Source organism: Aplidium turbinatum, chromosome 8 (assembly GCF_918807975.1).
Source record: "Aplidium turbinatum chromosome 8, kaAplTurb1.1, whole genome shotgun sequence".
Classification (NCBI taxonomy): domain Eukaryota; kingdom Metazoa; phylum Chordata; class Ascidiacea; order Aplousobranchia; family Polyclinidae; genus Aplidium; species Aplidium turbinatum.
Genome location: NC_137479.1, coordinates 18,266,693 through 18,287,200, shown reverse-complemented (window position 1 = coordinate 18,287,200; position 20,508 = coordinate 18,266,693). Strand labels below are relative to the sequence as shown.

Here is a 20,508-nt window from a genome sequence, read left to right as displayed (position 1 = left end):
GATGATGATGGACATTGATGGTTAACAAGGTTGTTCAGTGCTGCCAGACGTTTCTATTGCTATATTTTGATTTTGTTTGTTTGTTTGTTTGTTTATCTTTATCCTGCATTGCGGAAAAGCGGACTTGAGCGCTATGCATCGGTGTACGCCTTCCGACATACACCTGACCCACGCTGCAGCCGACGGCAATGTCTGTTTCCGGTTGTCTACTTTTACTTATGGCTTCAATTTGGTACTACCCATTACTCGAAATCGATCACTAGGTAGAGGCAATTATCGTAAAGTTTCTTGCCCAGAGAAACAACAGCAAGTGCGAGTGGCTGGAGTTGAACATGCAGGCTCTCGACTGCGAGCCCAACGCGCTAACCACTCGGCCACGGCTGCCGAGTGGTTAGCGCGTAATTTTATGTAATTGTGTTTCTTTTTCTCGACTCGCATAAGAAAAGCAAATAAAACAAACATCTCTCTCTCTTTCTTAGGGTTGGGGTTAGGGTTATTTTGATAAATTGAACCTCACTTTAAGGTTAGGGTTTTTTTTCTCTCGACCTTTTCAGGGGACGAAATAGGTAAAGTTGCCAGATTTGGCGCTTTTACGCCCAATTGGGCTACTTTTGATTTCTCCAGGCGCCAAAAATTCGTGTTGGGCGCGCTTTTTTGGCTGGCGCCCAATTGGACTACTTTTTTTTTAATTATAATGTAACTTTTATGTAAAAATTGTATCATGTTTAAGATTTTTAGCTAATTCGTAGTTATTTCATTGAGGAGCAGCGTTTTTGGAGGCCTCGGTAAGGCAGGGTTACCAATTTGGTACAAAGATGCCAATTTTCAAAAATGTGCATGTTTAGGCTTTGATATCTGGCAATCACGGCAACTTAAGTGATCCAAGTTTTCATGAAAATGCAGTGGACATCAGTTCAGTTTGTTTTTATTTCCGACCATCACAACGAAAAACAATATATTTGTTTTTTGTTTGTTTATCTTTATCCTGCATTGCGGAAAAGCAGACTTGAGCGCTATGCATCGGTGTAGCCTACGCCTTCCGACGTACACCTGACCCACGCTGCAGCCGACGGCAATGTCTGTTTTCGATAGTCTACTGTACTTATGACTTAAATTTGGTACTACCCATTACGGTACTCGAAATCGATCACTAGGTAGAGGCAATTATCATAAAGTTTCTTGCCCAGAGAAACAACAGCAAGTGCGGGTGGCTGGAGTCGAACATGCAGGTTCTCGACTGCGAGCCCAACGCGCTAACCACTCGCCCACTGCTGCCGACAAAAAACATATATGTCAAACATAGCAGGGGTCTAGAAAAAAGTAGAAGCGACAAAACACGTACGCTATAACGTGCATGATGCCAAAGCAGGAAATTCAGTTATGGCATGGTCGCAATAAAGTTTTTGCAAATGTAGAAAGATGAGAAAAAAAGGGCAAGTGCATTTTTTAAACAATTTATATGAGTAAAAAAAACAAAACAAAAAGATAGTTTCTACGTTGATCAACCTTGATGGGTTATCAAAACTGTTGATGGTCTTGAGGGGAACATTCTTGATGCGTTAGGTTATCACGAAAAACAATTAAACCATTTTTTGTGTTTAGGTACCGGTACTTGTTTGTAGTTATTTTAACAGTTGAGTGAATGCATGGTTGCCAATCTGTCTGAAAGATGTGAAGAACTGGAAAAACACTTATAATTTGGGACTGATCATCAAGCGCTGTGGAAGAATTTAGTATAATAGCCTATCTCTTTGCTTGGGCTCCATTTTGGGCTCCATTTTAGAACCCAAAAAATAATTGGCCTACTTTTTGCATACGCTTGGGCTCTTTTTTATATTAACCTCTGGCAACTCTAGAAATAGGTTGCATCCATTTTTCTCTGTTAAATATCTGAGCAGTGAGTAGTTCATTTATTTTTGTTTGTATTTGTGTATGATATGTTTTTTTAGTATGGTAGTCTATCTAACTGTACTTATACTGTACAAATCACCTTACCGGTACTAGATTACTTTTTCACTTCCTTTCTGTTGTGAAATCAAATGTTTATGACTTTATGCTGTTCATATACCCTTACGGTATCAAATTATTATCTATGCTTTAACAGGTTTTGTCTAAGCAAGTTTTGTATTGTCGTATAGTTAGGCTTCATTGCAATGGATTTTGAAAAAGACAAAGACCACTCAAATCAAGTTAGAGATTCATTATCATCTACTTTTCTGTCTGAAAGTAGTGAAAAAAATGCCATCCCTTCTGTTGACGTTGGTAACTTTTATCAAGGTAGTTCATTGCTCGTTTTTTAATGCATTCATTTTGATCCATTTTATTGCAATTCTATTATATTATATATAGTAATTTTATTTGTTTATTTAGTCAAGTCAATGGTAGTAGTTGATTTTATATACGTATTGTATTTAGTGAATTGAGAAACAATTACAAGTTGCAAACATACAAATGAGTATTGGTGTTAAGGTGCAAGATTATACATTTAACTTTTAAAAGTGTATAATCTTATTCTTATATGACATGTCAAATCAAATGTGAGTGAAAAATTGATTTTTTTTATCGTACCGTATATATATAGCCTACTCAAGTATAGGTCAAGATTTTCGAAAGTGATTTTCACTAAAAAGTCGGGGTTGACCAAAAAACGAGACAAGATTTTGTCTTGAACTAGGTATAGCCTTTAAAATTAGCATATCTTATTTTGGCAAAATCATTGTCAATACCGTATAGAATTACAGATTGTGAATTAGCATCAGTAATTGCCAAGTAAAAAGTTTTAACACATTTAATTGCCAGGATTCAAACTGCAGCCTTTGAATTTGGCGAGCTGGCTAAAGCCATGCTATGACAGAAACTTGGTCATCAAATCAATCTCTTTTTACACTGATTCCATAACTGCAGACGTTGATTGTTGTTGAATCAATGTAAAAAGGGCTTATGACCACCATTAGTTGTTTAACTGAGGCGATTTAAGCGTGTCCAACACTACAGTAAGTGCGAAGTGAAAACAACCGTAAATCCTGATTTGAGGGGTTGGTAGCTATCATTAAAAACAGCGTGCCTCCTTAAGGGAAAGATCAAACCATTGACTTCAAATAAAACTGAGCCAGCAAAATGTGCAAGTAAAACTCCCCATGATGTTCTTGAAGCAAAGATACTCTATGTCTAATGTATGAGAATTAAATCAAAAATTGATAAAAGAGAAGACGTTTGATGGTCTTGGTCACAAACATAAATATTATTGCTTTGATGCTCTTAGCAGTTGCTTCATCAATTTTCATGCTGAAAACGTTATAATATATATAATAATTTAAAAAATCAAGTCGTGTAATGAAGCTAGTAGACTTTACACGAGATAATAAAAAAGTCACTGATTTCAACATTTAAGAATTAAAGGGTTGCCCTACACAGGTGATTGACCTGTATTCGAGTATATACATATATAATATACGGTCACAGCCTAACTAAGTTGTATTTATAATTGTTTAATAGAAAGTTTTTGTCGTATGATTAATTTGATTATGTGCCAGATCTGGGGTCCACGTCTTTTAGGCGCAGACAGTTAGCCGCCGGTCAAATAGGCGCGCACACTGTGGCGTCAGGATATTTAGGTGCGGAGCACTGTGGCGCTCGTTCATTTAGGTGCTATTCCTACTAAAGTCTGCAGATTGTATCAGCTTGGCAGGTAGGGCAATGCTTTTCACACAAAATGTTATATTGAACAGAAAAATATCGTTGAGGTAAAACCAAACTGGGTTAGGTCCACTTTTAGTTTTATTGCAGTGTCTCGGTTTTTGAGCGTAGTTCTTTCCAGTACTCCAGGTTTGCAAAACAAGGTTGTAAGTATTGTGGCACTTACATGGTTGTAAGTATTGTGGCACTGGTTGGTTTGATGCATTTGAGATATCAAAAACATTCAAACAATTTTTTTGCGGTTATCTCAGTTTGATGATTTTGGACATAACTCCATTTGGTTTTACCCCAACGATATGTTGTTTTGTTAATGCACGTGTATTTATTTGTTGTTAGTCATGGCTTCAGTGAGTGAAGCTGCTTCATCCGGCAATGCTTTTCACACAAAATGTTATATTGAACAGAAAAATATGTTGTTTTGTTAATGCGCGTGCATTTATTTGTTGTTAGTCATGGCTTCAGTGAGTGAAGCTGCTTTATCCGGCAATGCTTTTCACACAAAATGTTCTATTGAACATAAAAAGATGTCATGGCTTCCGTGAGTGAAGCTGCTTAAACTGGCAATGCTTTTCACACAAAATGTTGTATGTATTGAACAGAAAAATGTATTTTTTTAATACGCGTGTTCGGCATTTATTTGTTGTTAAGCGTCGTTTGGTTTGCGTCGTTGAAAGCTTTATCAATAAATTATTCAAGTTTTCAAACATGACTGAGTTCACTTTTAGTTAAGTCAAATAATAAATACACTAAATATCAGTAAAAAATATATTATACCGTAGCCTATATTCAAGCGGATGGAGGGTGGTAGGCTTGAGTGAAGAGTAACTTAGTCTTCTGTTAAAATCCCGACTAGGTTTGATAACGAGCAAAGTCGCACCATTATGCTTGCAACTTGTAGCCAGAGTTCATATGCCCTATAGAAATGTATTCATATAGTAGAGCGTTGTCTCACACGTACTTACAAGAATTGCCCTGATGCCCTACCTGCCAAGCTGATACAATCTGCAGACTTTACTAGGAATAGCAAGGCGCCACAGTGCTCCGCACCTAAATATCCTGATGCCACAGTGTGTGCTCCTATTAGACCGGCGCCTAAAAGACTTGCTCCCCTGATCTGATGCATGCGTTGGCAATCATGATTTTCAAAATCTTAGTGGTAGTTGACATCAATACAAAATTGCTAGTTTTGGTTGTTAAGTTTGTGGCCTATTTACTCAGACTGTTCAACATATCTATTAGAAGTGTTAGAAGCTTTTGTGCATCTGTAGAAGTTTGCTTTGGCTCATAGATGGATTGTTTGTTATGTGTGAATGGTCAGGTACTAATATGTTCTATGTGATTGTGTCTACATGTAACTTAGAACATAGCATCTTCAATGTTCATGTATGTCATCAATTGTCATAAATGCGTCATGAGGTCAGCTATTTTTTCGTAGTGTGTCGCACTGAAAAAAGTTTAAAAACCACTGACTTTAATTCTTTCTTAACGACAGTTAAATAGATGCCAATAAGTAGGCTAATATATTTGTTGCTTGTCTAATGTCTATATGAGCACATGTCTGAAGTAAAACTTTAATGATTGCAACAGGCTAGTGGCTAGAAGTCTAGCTTATCGCAATTGACCCCATGGCCCATACCTGCTATTTCATAAACAACACAACGAAGCAGTATGCATGGACATCGGACATGTGCATGCTGACATATTATATATGCCTAATTGCATTCAATTGTCTAATACTTTTTAAAGATCAAGAAATATTAGACAATGTTATATCAATGTCACAGTCAATAGAGAAGCAAATTGATGCCTTCCAGCTCTAGACTAACAGTCAAATATTTGAAATTTTTTTGGAGTAGGAAAAGACCACTAATGATTAATCATCCCAATGCAACCTGAAAATTTTTTGTCAAGTAGTCAAAATTGAAATTTATTGTCACACAACATGGCAATTTTTTTTAGTCTGCACTAGTCATGGTGGTGACAAAGTATCAAGTAATATGGGTTGAAGTCATTCAGACCATGTCATTACGTCATGGATCAAATTATAAAATGCTTGCAATTCATGGCTTTTGATGTATCATTGACTGACATTGATTTTATGATTGACTCATATTGTGCAGGTGATGAAATTTCTATAAAAAGGTCTTTGGTTTTTCATCTACATCTAGAAAAACGGTATTGTCAATATTAAAAAAATTACTGCAATTTCATTGGAATTGGTAGGTTCTGAGGTTTTTGCCGGAACTTTCTATGCTGTTATGTTATCATTTGGATTACTTGTTACACGTGATTGTTGTTCATTTCTTAATATCTAACATATTGTGCTGTTGCGACCAATCATTCACTGAAAGAAATATTTTTTATTAACAAACGTTGTGGCATGAAACTAAATTGGGCATACAACAATGAAAAAAACCCCAATTTAGCATAATATGTCAAAGTAACGATCACCGTATGATTGATGCTATTCTAGTATACAAAAAAACAATTCCCATCACAATTTTTTAGTTAGACGTCCCTGCGAGGGAGCAAGTCTTTTAGGCGCTGACAATTAGGTGCTGGTCTAATAGGCGCGCACACTGTGGCGTCTGGATATTTAGGTGCGGAGCACTGTGGCGCCCGGTCATTTAGGTGCTATTCCTAGTAAAGTCTGTAGATTGCAACAGCTTGGCAGCTTGCTAGAAAATTATATCATGGCTTCCGTGAGTGAAGCTGCTTAAACCGGCAATGCTTTTCACATAAAATGTTATATTGAACAGAAAAATATATTGTTGTTTTATTGATTTATTATTGTTTTATTTGTTGTTAGTCCAGGTTTGCGTTGGTGAAAGCTTTATCAATAAATTATTCAAGCTTCCGAACATTATTGGAAGTAATCCTACGGAAGTATCCCTACGTCGTAAATCATGGCAGATCCATAGTCTTTGCCTATCCTTTTTTGGCTACGGTAATAATATAATATTTTGTGTGAAAATCATTGCCGGTTCAAGCAGCTTCACCCATATATTTTTCTGTTTAGTATAATATTTTGTGTGAAAAAGCATTGCCGGTTTAAGCAGCTTCACTCACGGAAGCCATGACATATTTTTCTGTTCAATTTAACATTTTGTGTGAAAAACCATTGCCGGTTTAAGCAACTTCACTCACTGAAGCCATGACCAACAACGCACACGCATTAACAAAACAACATATTTTTCTGTTCAATATAATATTTTGTGTGAAAAGCATTGCCCTACGCCCCTACCTGCCAAGCTGATACAATCTGCAGACTTTACTAGGAATAGCACCTAAATGACCGGGCGCCACAGTGCTCCGCACCTAAATATCCAGACGCCACAGTGTGCGCGCCTATTAGACCAGCGCCTAATAGACGTGGACCCCCCTGCGACAAGTCGCCTGCGGTTAATTGTCCTGCACCAAGCCGGCTGCGCAAGAAGGTTGTGTATATACCCCATCTTATCTACGTATATAACCATGCAAGTATACATCAACAGGTGATTCTCTACAACACTGCAACCCAACTGTAAACCCTGGAGAAGATGGTGCCCCAACAAGCATTCCAAGCATTTATTTGTTTGCCACCAACCAGTCCGAAGAAGGAAATGAGGAGTTTACTGTCTCAAATGACTTAGAGTTTAAGCAACAAGTTTGTGTATTTTTTCCATTTTTTGCTACCTTGTTTATAATAAGTTTAGTTAATTTGCTTATTTTAGAGGAATTGTGTGACACTAGTTGGAAAACTAGTCATCGAAGGGATAAGTTTTATCGATCGCTTTATGTAAATTTGAAAGATTGTTCATTTCAAATTGTTTTTATTTTTTTCATTTTAGGAACATTTTTATTTATAAAAACATTTCACCTTTAATTGTGCGAAAGTTTTAGAGCTTGACATTTTTTTATGTACTTTATGCAGATTTACAAAGAAAATGAAAGAAACATAGGAAGTTTCTCTGGGGATATTAGCTTACCCCTGACTTATTACTCAAATGTTGCTACCAGCAAACTACCAATGTCTCTGGGTAGAAAAACTATCTTCTCTGATGCTTTGCAAGAAAACCAAACCATTGCTCATCAAGGTGAGAATTTCTCAATTTCATTAAAAATGTTTTATCATATATATAATATATTCATTATCTTTATGGCTACATTCCTGTATACATTACACTCCAAAAATGTCTCTAATTGCTCATTGAATATGAATTTTTAATTGCTGGAGAAAATTTCATTGCAAGTTTCATATGAGTTACGGTATAATTTAAATGTATTATCGGCTTAAAAGGCCATGTGTTATGAATGTGTTTATTGATGGGCACTGGGCAGTACAAACATCTCTACTTCAATGCGTTTTTGTTGTTGTAGCTGCTAACCAACTTTCTGAAGAGATGATTCGAAGTTTTGTTGTTGGTGGGAGCACAATGTCAATTCATAGTTCGGCTCAGTCTCGATCTCTTGCAACTGACCAACTGCCAGAAGTGTCTGTTTCCAGCGATGACGACCAATGCATAGCGAGAGTGATGGCAAGTAGTGACGAGCAAGATGGCAAAGAATATGCTGGCGTTTCTGGAAATGTTAAAAAAGAAATTGTGAGTCTTGCTTATGTTTTCGCTGGAGACTTTTATAACCGTTGCGGTTGCTGAATAGGATTAAAAACGTACAAAAACGTAAACATTTGGTTGCGATTGGCTTTCAAACTCTTTGATGTCGTAATTCGCTGGAAGAATAGTTTGCATTGTTCCTCACAAAATACTCATGCAAATCAGTGAACAGCAGTGGGGACAACCTTGCCATCTTTCTATGAAAGCATGTTTGTTGAGGGACTGTTTTAACATTCACTACCGCAGTTTAGTTGATAGATAATTTGTTAGTGAAACTTAAAAAACAGTAGGCTACCTCAACAAACATGTTTTCATACTAAGATGGCAAGGTTTGTCCTCACTGTTGTTCACTGATTTGCACAATTTATAATATGATATGTTATAAATTGCGCATTTTTACGTGACAGATGAATATAAGACTTGTATAACTCTTGGACATGTTTCCGAATGTTAAATACGCACGGTATTGTTTGAAGATCATTATAACCAATGGAGATGAAGAGGCACCTGATCTGGATGGTAGCGTGGAACATGAATCCTTGGAGGCGATGCCATCACTACAAGCTCATGGTTATTCAAATGATGAAAGAGAGGTTGCTGTTACCATTCTTACTGATAAATCTGACATGCCGATTTCCAATGATGCAAACCTAAAAGATTCTTTAAATCAGTGTAATGAGAAATCGACTAGTAAGTACATTGTACAATATTAATAAAGCTAATATCTATCTATACGATTTAACGTCTCTTGTTCCCCGCATTGCGAGGGTTTGATTTCAATCAGATTTAATGTATATCGCCTTAATTTTCCTTCTTTTAAGCTCATTATATCATGTAAGTTTGAAGTTAAGTTTAAGTTTGGGCAGATTTATTTAAAAGTTCATTGGTTAGTCTTTATGTTGTTGTTACAGAGTTTTCTACCGCAGAAGAAATATTGCGCAATCAACCTGTTGTTTGCATGGATTTTAAAGTGGAAGCTGAGATTGCTGATTTTAATGGAGTCATTTTAGGGCGAGAAATTACCACTCAAACAAAACCAATACCAAAACCAAGAACTTCTAAAAGAAAGGCAAAGGTTCGAAGACATGTTTTTAGGCATTTCAGTAACTATGACCTGGCTGGCACTTCTTTCTATTTTTTATTTTACTTGTCTCTGAGACCTAAGCTTGTTATTATTTTTTTAAATATTTTTCTTCGATTTTGGAGCACTATTTATACTGGCACGACCAAGCATCCTTCATCGCCTCAGAGAAAAATTGTTAACCTGAATCACATGTCATTATTTTCTGACTTAAGACGGTCTACATAAGTTTTCCATTGTATTTTGATGACTGACCTAGCAATGAATCCCTCGTGTCAATCCACCCACACTTGTACGATCAGCTGAGTTTTCGACAAATTGCGGCTGCCTACAATTAAAATTCAATGTGAGTTGCAGAGCGCTTGACAAATTTCACTCCTGGTGGTGACGTGCGACTTATGTTGTAGGGCTCGAGGTATTTCAACGGTAACTTAATTGGCGAAGATACTGCAATTCATAAAGATGTTATAATAATATATTTTGTGATGCAAAGATTTGTAAACTGTATTCGGCACACGAGTTGCTGTAATTTTGAATTCATTTAAATTGAGTTGAATAATTTCAGGTGAAAGTAATACTAACAACTGACGATGATGTGGATTATGATGGTAGTCCAGAAGCAAAGAAGAAACCATTTGTCCCAGTAATTGACCCTAACATGACTGAATTTCGAAGATACAAGTGTTCAAAGTACGGATTCCGCCTGTGTATCCAGTTACTTCAAAATATGCTTTTAAAAGTTCTTGTAAAGAAAAGTACAACGCATTTGTTTGAAAAATCAATTTATTGTGAGATTCTAGTGTTTGTTTCTGCCCACCAATTCGAAGTTCAAGTGAAGTCGCTGCGTATATTGGCAAATTTAAACTTTTTTTCTATTCCATCGCAAACAAAAAGATCATTTCAAGCATCACTATTCACTAGGCTTGTTTGTGTGTGTGCTAAAAAATTGTTTGCTGTGCTACGTGGCTTACATTCTAACTGTCAGCACATAGCCAAGTGTCCAGCATACCAGCAAGCATTGAATATAGCTCACTACAACAGTGAGCCTCAACGCTATATATGAAAACTATATCATGTTATCGATTTCCTGAAAGAAGGTCTTTTCGTGCATATGGGCCATAACTCAGTGGACTGGAGAGTGTATCCGAACTTGGATAAAAAATAACATCAGATGTGCTTCGTTGTAGTGACTCGTCAATGGAAGAATTGTTAGTCGGTATATAATTAGTCCATTACGCAACCGCGGCTGAGAATCAACAGCGTTTTTACAACATGCACTCCATTTGCACGTGGGTGGCATTGTGCACTTTGTAATAAAAGATATTCACTCACGTATCTGTTGAAGGTGCTCGCTTCGGTTTCCAGAGAAAGAGACGCTAGAGATTCACGCCAAATGTCACTCAAGCAATCTTGACGAGAAAAGATACACTTGCTACGCCTGTGGCTTTGTTCATTCTCAGTGGATCAAGGTTGGTTGATTTCGCAATAGACGCGTTGTCGTAAGTTGTGCATTTTTCTTTTGTATATGAGTGTCTACCGAGTCTTGTTTCTTTACATATTTAAAAAATAATGCAGTAAGGTTTTTTCAAAAAAATAAAATAAAAGTTAAGCATAGAATTTGCTTTGTTTGCTTTAACTTCTTTGACAGGAAGAGTATTGTTAAAAAGTGTTGACAGACATTTCAACTTCTCAGTATTCCATATTTACCTTCAGATGTACAGTCATTTATTCACCCACGGTATAGAGAAGCCATGCAAATGTACGCAATGCTCGTTTTCCTGCCTCAATAAAAGCGATCTTGCTGCTCACATGTTTGTACATAGCACCACAAAAGAATGGCGCTGCCCAAAGTAAGTATCGATCATACTTTGATTTTCTATGTCTGATTGACACAGGAAATTTGAACGTGAGAAATGCATGTGTCAAGTTATTGCGTAGGAGATTGCGAATTATAGCCTAGCATTTTTGTTATAGGCAAAACTTTTTTTTGAAATATAATGATATAGTAATAGTGCATACAGTAAATATATGCACATCATTAGTTGAGTTTGGTAATTATTTATTTTGTTCATAATTTTCGATTTTTGGCCTTAAATTCGGTTGTTTGGTGAAAAAGTTTTGTCACTCACACAATTCCATCAACTTCCAGATGCAACAGATCGTTCAAGCATCGCCGTAACATGATGGCACACGATCGAACGTGTTTAGGCTTGGACGACAACGGGAAGCCAAAGAAGCCGGAAATACCTGAAGAATGCGTTTGTCAGTAAGTGACCATACTTTTAATTCACTTTTTCTTTTATATATTTCAATTGTTGAGACAGTTTGTATTTTTTTTTCAAAAACGAAAAATCCTTTTTTTTTAAAAAAAACAACTTGCTTGATTTTTTGCAGTATTTGCAAGAAGCAACTTTCAACCAAGCGGAACCTGGAAAAGCACTACGAGATACACATGGATGTTAAACCGTTTGTGTGCAGCTTGTGCGGCCATGCCACTCGTTTGAAGGAATCACTCATAATGCACAAGCGCCTACACACCGGTATGTGTTACAAGAATTTATATTGTAGGTATCGAAATTCGACACTTAAAGAATGTTGCCAGTACAAAATGATTTTTAATTTTGACCGGCAAATCCTTCAAAGCTTCTGCAACATTAATCTCTATGTAACTTTAAGTAAAAAGTGTGTGATGTGATACCGCTGTGTGATGTGATCAGGGCATACAGCAGGCAAACAAATTGCTTGATTTTGTTTTGAAAGGCATTTTTATGTACGATATTGTGTTTATATTCTGATGTCTCTGGTCATGCTTTGTCAGTAATCATGTGCTTTTTATATTTTTTGTAAAATTAAATTTTGCAGGTGAAAAGCCGTTCAAGTGTGACCAATGTGATTATTCCACTCCAGATAAATCGTCATTACGACGTCATAAGCGTCGTCACACCAATGAGAAGCCGTACTGCTGCAAATTTTGTGATTACAAGTTAGTGTGCGATTCCTTTTTGTGAATCATCGAAGTTTTACTGAGTAGTGCATAAATTAAATACTTTTTGAATAAGACCATTGTGATAATTTTTTGCTCACCCCTGAAATCAAGCAATACCGATAAAGGAAGTATTTGTACTGGAAGTGCAACGTTATCAAAAGTTGTGAAGAAGGGAGCGTTCTTCCTGGCTATCAGCACAAGGCTGAGTACTCACTAGTACAGCGAGAAACATAATCAAATGCCGAGAAACATAATCAAAGGTTAAACTGTAAGGCCCATGTTGGTATAGAATAGAATAATGCGTAATTCATGTGTGTATAGTTTTGTGTTGTAGTTTTCCTCAACAATACGTATAGTAACATTCATGGCGTGTTCAGAAACCTTTGAGAACGGGTATTCGTTGAAGAGAGCATTGCTGATGTTTTTTGTTGCCGTCGCCATTTCGAAATACTTTCTATGATGTTGTCTTTGATCAAAATATGCTCAATATTAACTCCAAATGAAAGCGGATTCAGCAGATCTGACACAGTTTAACTGAGTAGTGATGCAATCACGTGATGTGGTTAAACATCAGGATGCAATCTCGTGATATCAGTAAAACCAACTTTTACATGCAGATCGATACAAAAGCATTGTTTGGACACGCATGTGCGCCGTAGGCACACAGGGGAGCAGTTTATATGCGGCCTTTGTCACTACACGACGTTTGATCGTTACGCCCTAAACCAGCATTTTAAACTCCATCAAGAAAGTGGTTCTGCTGATTCCAACAACGGGGACGCTTGTGTGGTCAATATATCGTCAGTCGAATTATCTGAAGTAAGTCTTTTTAAGTTTTTATTATTTACTGTGCTTTTGAAGACCTCATTGAATTTTCGAACATGTATGTGTAGAAATATTGTGTAACAATAACAACATATTTGAAGCACCGTCCTTATGCTAGACTTGGTAATTCTTTTTTATTAATTCTTCAGAGCGAAAGCAACAAAGCTATTGATTCGAGAAACATTTTCATGCAAGTGTCGGAACCGATGCTGCACTCATCAAGCACTGACAGAAAAAATGATTCAGGTGAAGCATATAATTTTTGTATAAATCACTATTTCATGCATCGGCTAAACACAATCTTCATTGGTTCATCTGTGAAAAATTCCCTCGAAAACAACATATCTGGAACAGTATTCCACTTATAATTGTTGTTACAAAACTTGCTTCAATGTACAATAAAACCTTGATTTATATTCTCTGGTGGAACAAGGTGTTCTTCACTGGGTGAGCTTTCATATTTTGTGCTGTAGTTTGGACTTCTACTGCAACTGTACAAAGTAGTGGCACCAGCAAAAGTGATGAAGAAGAACCACCGACTTCTACCATTTCCTCGGCTCACACTGTGAGTAAAAAAAATCGAGTTTTCGATTCAGAAACTAAGCGTTGGATGCAACAACAGCGATCTTTCAAGCGGCCGATTAAGCTGAACGTCTGATTGGTTAACCGAGGATCGATTTGCGCCGAGTAGTTTTGTAGGGAAAATCAGTAATCAAGGATTCTAATTAGCGGATTTTGATTGGTGGACACTGGACACAGAAATAAAACATTCCTACAATAAAGCTGCTTAATCTGCCTATTTACTTAATCGATCAATGATCCATTGTTGGTGCATCTATCCTTTAGTCATTTTGGTATCGTGATGAGGGATCATTTATCCACGCCACTAAATTCGCATTGCCAAAGTTGTTGATAAAGGGTGCAGCGATTTATTGCTTAAGTGTGAAATTGCGGTTATTTTCAAACGTGGGAAAAGCTAACTTGAAAAGATGATCTGGTACTAAAACACTGCCTCGAATGGGCGATCTAACATCGATTCAATCTCTTGGTGGGGCTGCAAAAGAATAAGAATTAATTTTTAATGCCATCATCATGTTTGCAGGCCATTTCGACTCCCACGATAGAAATTGGTTGCGCAGAAGGTTCGCTTCTTCAGCAAATTCAGCAACCTGGCGATTCGGTTTACATACAGGTAATTTGTCATGTGTTCAGTTTGATGTTTTCATTTTAACGAAGTGTCTTGAATTTTAGTGGTGGAGGGGTTTGAAAGACCCAAGAAAAATAATCGAGTGTTAATGAGATTTGTAGCGAACTAGTTCACTTCAGAGACGTTTTTACACTCTACTCCAAGACTTTCCAAAACTGATTATCGATTGTTGGTGTACGGGGGGCGGCTTAAAGTGACCTGCGATGTTGTTTAATTATAATTAACGACCTTGTAAAAGATGAAAAGCAAACCCGTGCAACGCTAATACAGTGTAACCCACGACATTTCAACAGTCTTTGCATTGGTTGCTTTTAGTTGTCTGCATGATGAGATTCTTCTTTATCTTTACAATTTGGAGTCGACGAACATGTAAATTAGGCTATTCTTTTTAGATTTGCTTTTCCAATGTACAGTATATTTTCTGGATCACGTAATGCAAAACATTATGTACAACATGACTGAGTCAGTTAAACATAGTTTTTTGTTTTTATTTAGGAAAACGGAAATATTTTGATAAAAAAATCGGACGGTCGTTTACTCATCATTCAACAGCATGAAGACACCATAGAAAATGAAACTTCAACTATCCCTTATTCGTGATATTGAAATTTTTTTAATTTATGCATATTACCTGAGTATAATCATAATCAAGTGTCGTAACTTTTGATACTCCGTGTTTTGTTGATCACTGGAGTTTACTTTCATAACGAAAATTTTCCGAGAAGGAAAATACATTCATAAAAGCACACAAATTTAGGCTATCATAGATGCCTCAGATATATTCTATTGCGCATACAGCGCGTGCTACCAGCACTCCAGCAGAATGACTTGAAAAAGTGTACAACTTGCATCTTTGTCACTTAGCAACTGTCGTCGCGGTTTCACACCGTGTCTTGCATTGTGCTGTATGGAGTTCAAATACCATAACACGTAACGTTCTTGTATTCATTATCGCCCAGGTTGACGCCAAACTCAACTTTTTTTTTTGCAAACCTATACAATGCATGTATACAACGCAATATGACTGTTCCAACAACTCCCCCACCAGGGCGTCATGTGATATTGCACAGCTCCTATCAACATTGTTCTTACAAAATATTCTTTACAAGTGCAACTTCTTCCGCGGTTTTGGAGTAGCCTACAGTGTATTTGTAATTTTTCAAATTAACTTATTTGATTATCTACATTTGAAAATTGAAGGCGAGGCTATTGACAGTGTCCATCCCGAGTAGGTTATAAATGCTGCTGGGTTTTATGTCGTCAATATAAAATTTTGTTGTTTCATCACTGTGCTGCTAGCCTATCTTCGTTTTTATTTGGAAACATGACTTCATTTAAGTGTGCTTTTTGTCTGCCAGTTTGTTTCAATTTCTGTTCATTTGAGCAACAATATAGGCTACGTCATGAAATAGCTTGCATTCTAGTATTGCACAAGCAGGCCTCGAAATTCGTTTTTGTTGACGGCGGACAAACGTGTCCGGTATGAGCAGCTATCTTGGCGGACAAATTAAGTCTCATGGCGGACACACCAGTTTTAGCGTCGATCGTCATGCATTGCTTAATCACTTTATCTTGATAATTCTTCGCCATTTGAGAACTATAGCTAGTAGCTACGGTTTAGAAGGCTTTCAACAGACCAACAACGTGCGCTTGAAGAGTCAAAGCGCCGTGTAGCTGCTTAATACACCGCATAACTGATTAACTTCCACGGAACGAGATCGTGTGGCTTCTTGCGTCACAATGCTCTGGGCACGAATCGGAAAACTTCCACACTAGTGCTACTATTTTCGACTGTGCAAGTTTTGCGTGTCATGTGAACGAAAGCAAATTTTCCCTGGACCTTTTTTCTCTTACTGGAATACAAAATTTTTTGACACGGTCTGTGCTTATGTTGTTAGGCATATTGAAAATCATTTTAATACCTTCATTTGTAGTTAGCTAAAACCCTAATTGCTAAGGTAACAGGGATCAGTAGTCAGTAGATGTAACAGAAAATATATTTCGCACTTGCTAGTGCATCGTCAGCTCTAATAAAGGGCAGTTCATTTGTGGTTGAGCGATTTTTGTTGTAGTTTCTCGCAGTGTCAGTAGACCATTCCCGCACCTCTGTACAATCAAGCATGATGTGGAAAACAATCATGCTGGCTGCTTCATTAGCAAGCACCAAATTTCTTGTGAATACTTAATAACTTGTTTAGCAATTAGTGGAATCTTCGTAAAAATGTGGAATCAACGTTAAAAAACAAGACACTGACTTATATTTTATTCAACTTACTTTTATAAAAAAAAAAAACAGGCCAAGTGAGATAATGATAAGACACTTATACGGAACTGCACAGACACTTATACGGAACTTATAAGCTATGGCGTTTGAAAGAACTGCTGGTAGTGTGTTACCAGAGCCACTGTAGGATATATAGTGGCTCTGGTGTTACTGTGTTGGTGTGAAACCAAATTGCTGTTGGTCTTTAATTTCTGACAGACTTGAATTTTTTTTTCTGCGTTACTGTGTCTTTAGCATATGATAATAAGTTAAAATTATTGTCTTGTTTGCTACAATAAGCAAGTATAAGCTTCCGTTTGTAGCCTTTTTTTGTCTTTAAAAACAATGTTTCACTTAGTCTACTCATGGTGTAGTTGCACTGAATATGAATCAACTGGATTAATACCAATAAGCTTTGTTAAATTGACTTAACTTTAAGAATGCCATTTACCAAGCTCGTTTAGCCTACTTAGCTAAATTAAACAAACTTGGAATAACAATAGCCTGTAGATAATGGCTATAAAATTATATTTGAAGCAGGCTAGCAAAGCTGAAGAGGAAGCATATTCCATGGTTTTATTGAGTTAAATTGCCATTCAATCAGGGCCGTAGCCTAACTTCATCAGTTGGGGTTCCGATGCAATTATAGGGCCTCCGTTTTTTTCTATGCGTAGGCAATTCAATTTATTTTTCTTTGTCAGAATGCAAAAGAAATGATATTGTGAAAAAGAAATACAGTAACAAAACCAACAAAAGGAAAAGGTGGCAAAACCTTAATAGTTTAAGACGTGCATGAAAGGATCTAATATTGCGGTATATGCATCAATAAATATAGTTAAGCACGGCCACCAAACCTGATACTTTAAAATAAGTTGATGAATTAGTTAAGAATCAGTCGCCTCCTCATTCCTGGAACAACTGGAGCGCCAATTCTTAAAGCAATGAGAACACGACTGAACCCAACATCACAAAAACAAACTAATATACACAGTTACACACACATATTGAAATTGCGTAACGGACTATCAAAACAAGGACTATTTACAGATTTCATACAGAAATAAAGTGTTCGCAGCAACGATATTAAGTAGCCTATATATTGCAGAACAAATACATAATATGGCAGCTCATTATCAAGATAAAATAGTTAAAAAAGCTTTGTTTTTTAAATTAATTTCCTGCGCATGTAAGAGCATAAGAAGCATGATGATATAGCAGCGTGTTTTTGGTATTTCTAATAAGAGTTGAATTAGCGTCAATGAAACGTAGAAATGACGCATGTAAAGCTCGCATTAGCTACAGACCACGAAACACCCGTGTCGGTTGTTGATTTTTGGATGTTGCCTGCTGATGAATATGGCCTCTTTGAAACGTAATTGTAAATAACTTTGAAACGTTTTAAAGAGGCCATATTCATCAGCAGGCAAAATCAACAACCGTGCCGAAAGGGAAGAACTACGTCACCTCATCTACTAACAACTGATTCAACAAAACTTCACAACAATAGCGCCTAACAGCACAGAAACTCAACAGCCGGCAGCCTCAAGCTAAACCAAAGAACCACTCACTGAATTCAACACCATTCGTCATAGCACATGACTAGGGAATTGTGTTCCGAAAGCTCGTGTAATTCGATATTGCCACAACTAACTCGCAGCATCAGGCTTAAAAAGATGGTTAGAATCTACACAGTGAAGTAGGCTAAGCAACGATCATGCTGCTAAAAGCGAAACTCAATCAATTGCAAACATTTATTATTTCACAATGTAGATATTAACGACCTGTTTTAGCAGGATGCTGCGAGTTTGCTGTGGTAGCTTATCTACGACTACAGCAGTAGCCTACCGTAGCCTATATTGTTATTCCAAGTTTGTTTAATTTGGCTAACGAAGCGAGCTTGGTAAATGGCATTCTTAACGTAATGTCTGTTTAACAAGACTTATTAGCCTACTCCAATTGACTCATAGCCTATTCAGTTCAAGTAAGACAAATAATTCTCATTTATTATTATAAAAACACAGTAGCCTACCGGTAGCTAGGCTAACGGAGGATGGAATTTCAGCTCTACCAGGATTGTAGACCAAAAGCATTTTGCTTTCACACAAACACACTACGGTACCAGAAGTTCTTTCAAGCGCCACGCTTATGCACAGTTACCAGAGCCTATCATTGATAAGTGGCTTATCATTGTATCAATTGGCCTATTTTTCTTATAAAAATAGCTTGAATAAAATATAACAATCAGCTTCTTGTTTTTTAATGTTGAATTTACGTTTTTACTAAGATTTTACTAATTGCTAAACAAGTTTTCAAATATGCGCAAGAAGTTTGGTGTTTGACAATAAACTAGCCACAGTGATTGTTTTCCACGTCATGCTTCATTGCACAGATACTACAACAGGTCGTTAATATCTAGCCTACACAGTGAAATAAGCAACGATCATGCTGCCGAAAACGACACTCAATTTTATTGCATAAACCCCATAACATGAACCAGGCGCGAATCTAAGAGTTTTTTTCGGGGGGGGGCCAGAAAATTTGAAAATTAATTAAAATAAAAGAAAAAGCTGAACAGATAGGCTATGAACAATGATACTACGACTGTACGACATATACGATATGCTAGAAAATAGACATTAAAACAACCATTTTCATCAATTGTGATGCCGAGGGACTAATATCAGCTGTTTAGAAGCATATCAAACCATTTGATGCGGAAACATACAATTTTTCACAAAATTTCCGGGGGGGCCCGGGCCCCCTGGGCCCCCCCATAAATCCGCGCCTGACATGAACAACATCGTGAGAAAATTCATCCTAAAAAAAACTAAAGAACAAGGTTGTGGTGACAGATGTTCCAGTGGAAAAAATGCTGGATAGATGAATACTTTTTTTAATTGAAAAGCAGGCTGTTTAAGAAGACCTGCTCCGGATTTTCTTGTTTTTCAACGAAATCGGATTTGGATTTTTTTTTATAGAAACCGCATGCTAAGTTTGCATGAGTTTTTTTTTATATTTTGATCACAAAAACATAAATTTTAAATAAGCTCCTGGCACATGAAGCCGAAGAAAGTTTTGAACCATTGCGTTTGTGGTAACACTCAGAGGTGTAGGCCTACAGGAACCGGATCTTACTGTTTGTTTTTTTCGAATTGGATCTGGATCTTGTTTTGTAAAAAGAAACAGGATTAGAAACAACATTTTCATGAGTTTTTTTGAAAATATTACCAATTACCAATTTGAAAATACTACCAGGGGCTCTTTAAATTTTGTATCTTTGTGGACAAAATTTAAAGAACCCCTGGTAATATTTTCAAATTCTCAGAAAATTTTGAACCATTGTGTTTGTGGCAACACTGATAATTTGATCAGTGTCACGATTTCAGTGTCACTGGTGTCACAGTGTCACTGGTGCTTCTTAAATTTTTTTAGTTTTGTTCACCCCTAGCATCTATCTCCAGATTTCATTCACCCTTGTCTCATGGTATAATAAAACTATCTCGTAAACAGCACAAAATGACTTAGGTTGTTTCTATTCTTGTTAAGATCAACTCAAGCTAAGTTTTACCAAAATGTTTGCAAATCTACAATTTCTCGAGTCCAGAGATATAAAGCTACAAAACATAGTCATCAAATTTTTGTACTTATACACTCAGTGCAAACCAACTTCACTAAAATATTTTCTGGATGAGCAAAATAGGCATTGCGCTCGAGAGATGCTGTTGCTGTCTCTCTTATTTTTGGACTAGGAAACTTTGTAATTCGCTCTAGCAATGCATGGAAATTGCACTTGCTGCACGGATTTTAAGACTTTACATTTCTGAAGAAAAACCTTGCTCTTTTAGCAGAATTTTG

At 36.8% G+C, this 20,508-nt stretch overlaps 1 protein-coding gene across 1 annotated transcript; it reads left to right on the top strand.

Moving 5' to 3' along the window:
• The first annotated feature begins 2,108 nt into the window (after window positions 1–2,108).
• LOC145775642 (uncharacterized) lies at window positions 2,109–16,263 on the top strand. Its single transcript, XM_082586968.1, has 17 exons — window positions 2,109–2,277; window positions 7,191–7,342; window positions 7,610–7,772; window positions 8,056–8,279; window positions 8,768–8,981; window positions 9,203–9,366; window positions 9,938–10,062; window positions 10,718–10,841; window positions 11,086–11,222; window positions 11,522–11,638; window positions 11,767–11,912; window positions 12,235–12,355; window positions 12,976–13,177; window positions 13,333–13,429; window positions 13,657–13,748; window positions 14,286–14,375; window positions 14,886–16,263. The coding sequence occupies exons 1-17, from the start codon at window positions 2,154–2,156 to the stop codon at window positions 14,988–14,990; spliced, it is 2,397 nt and encodes a 798-aa protein (XP_082443094.1). The 5' UTR covers window positions 2,109–2,153; the 3' UTR covers window positions 14,991–16,263.
• Window positions 16,264–20,508: the final 4,245 nt, after the last annotated feature.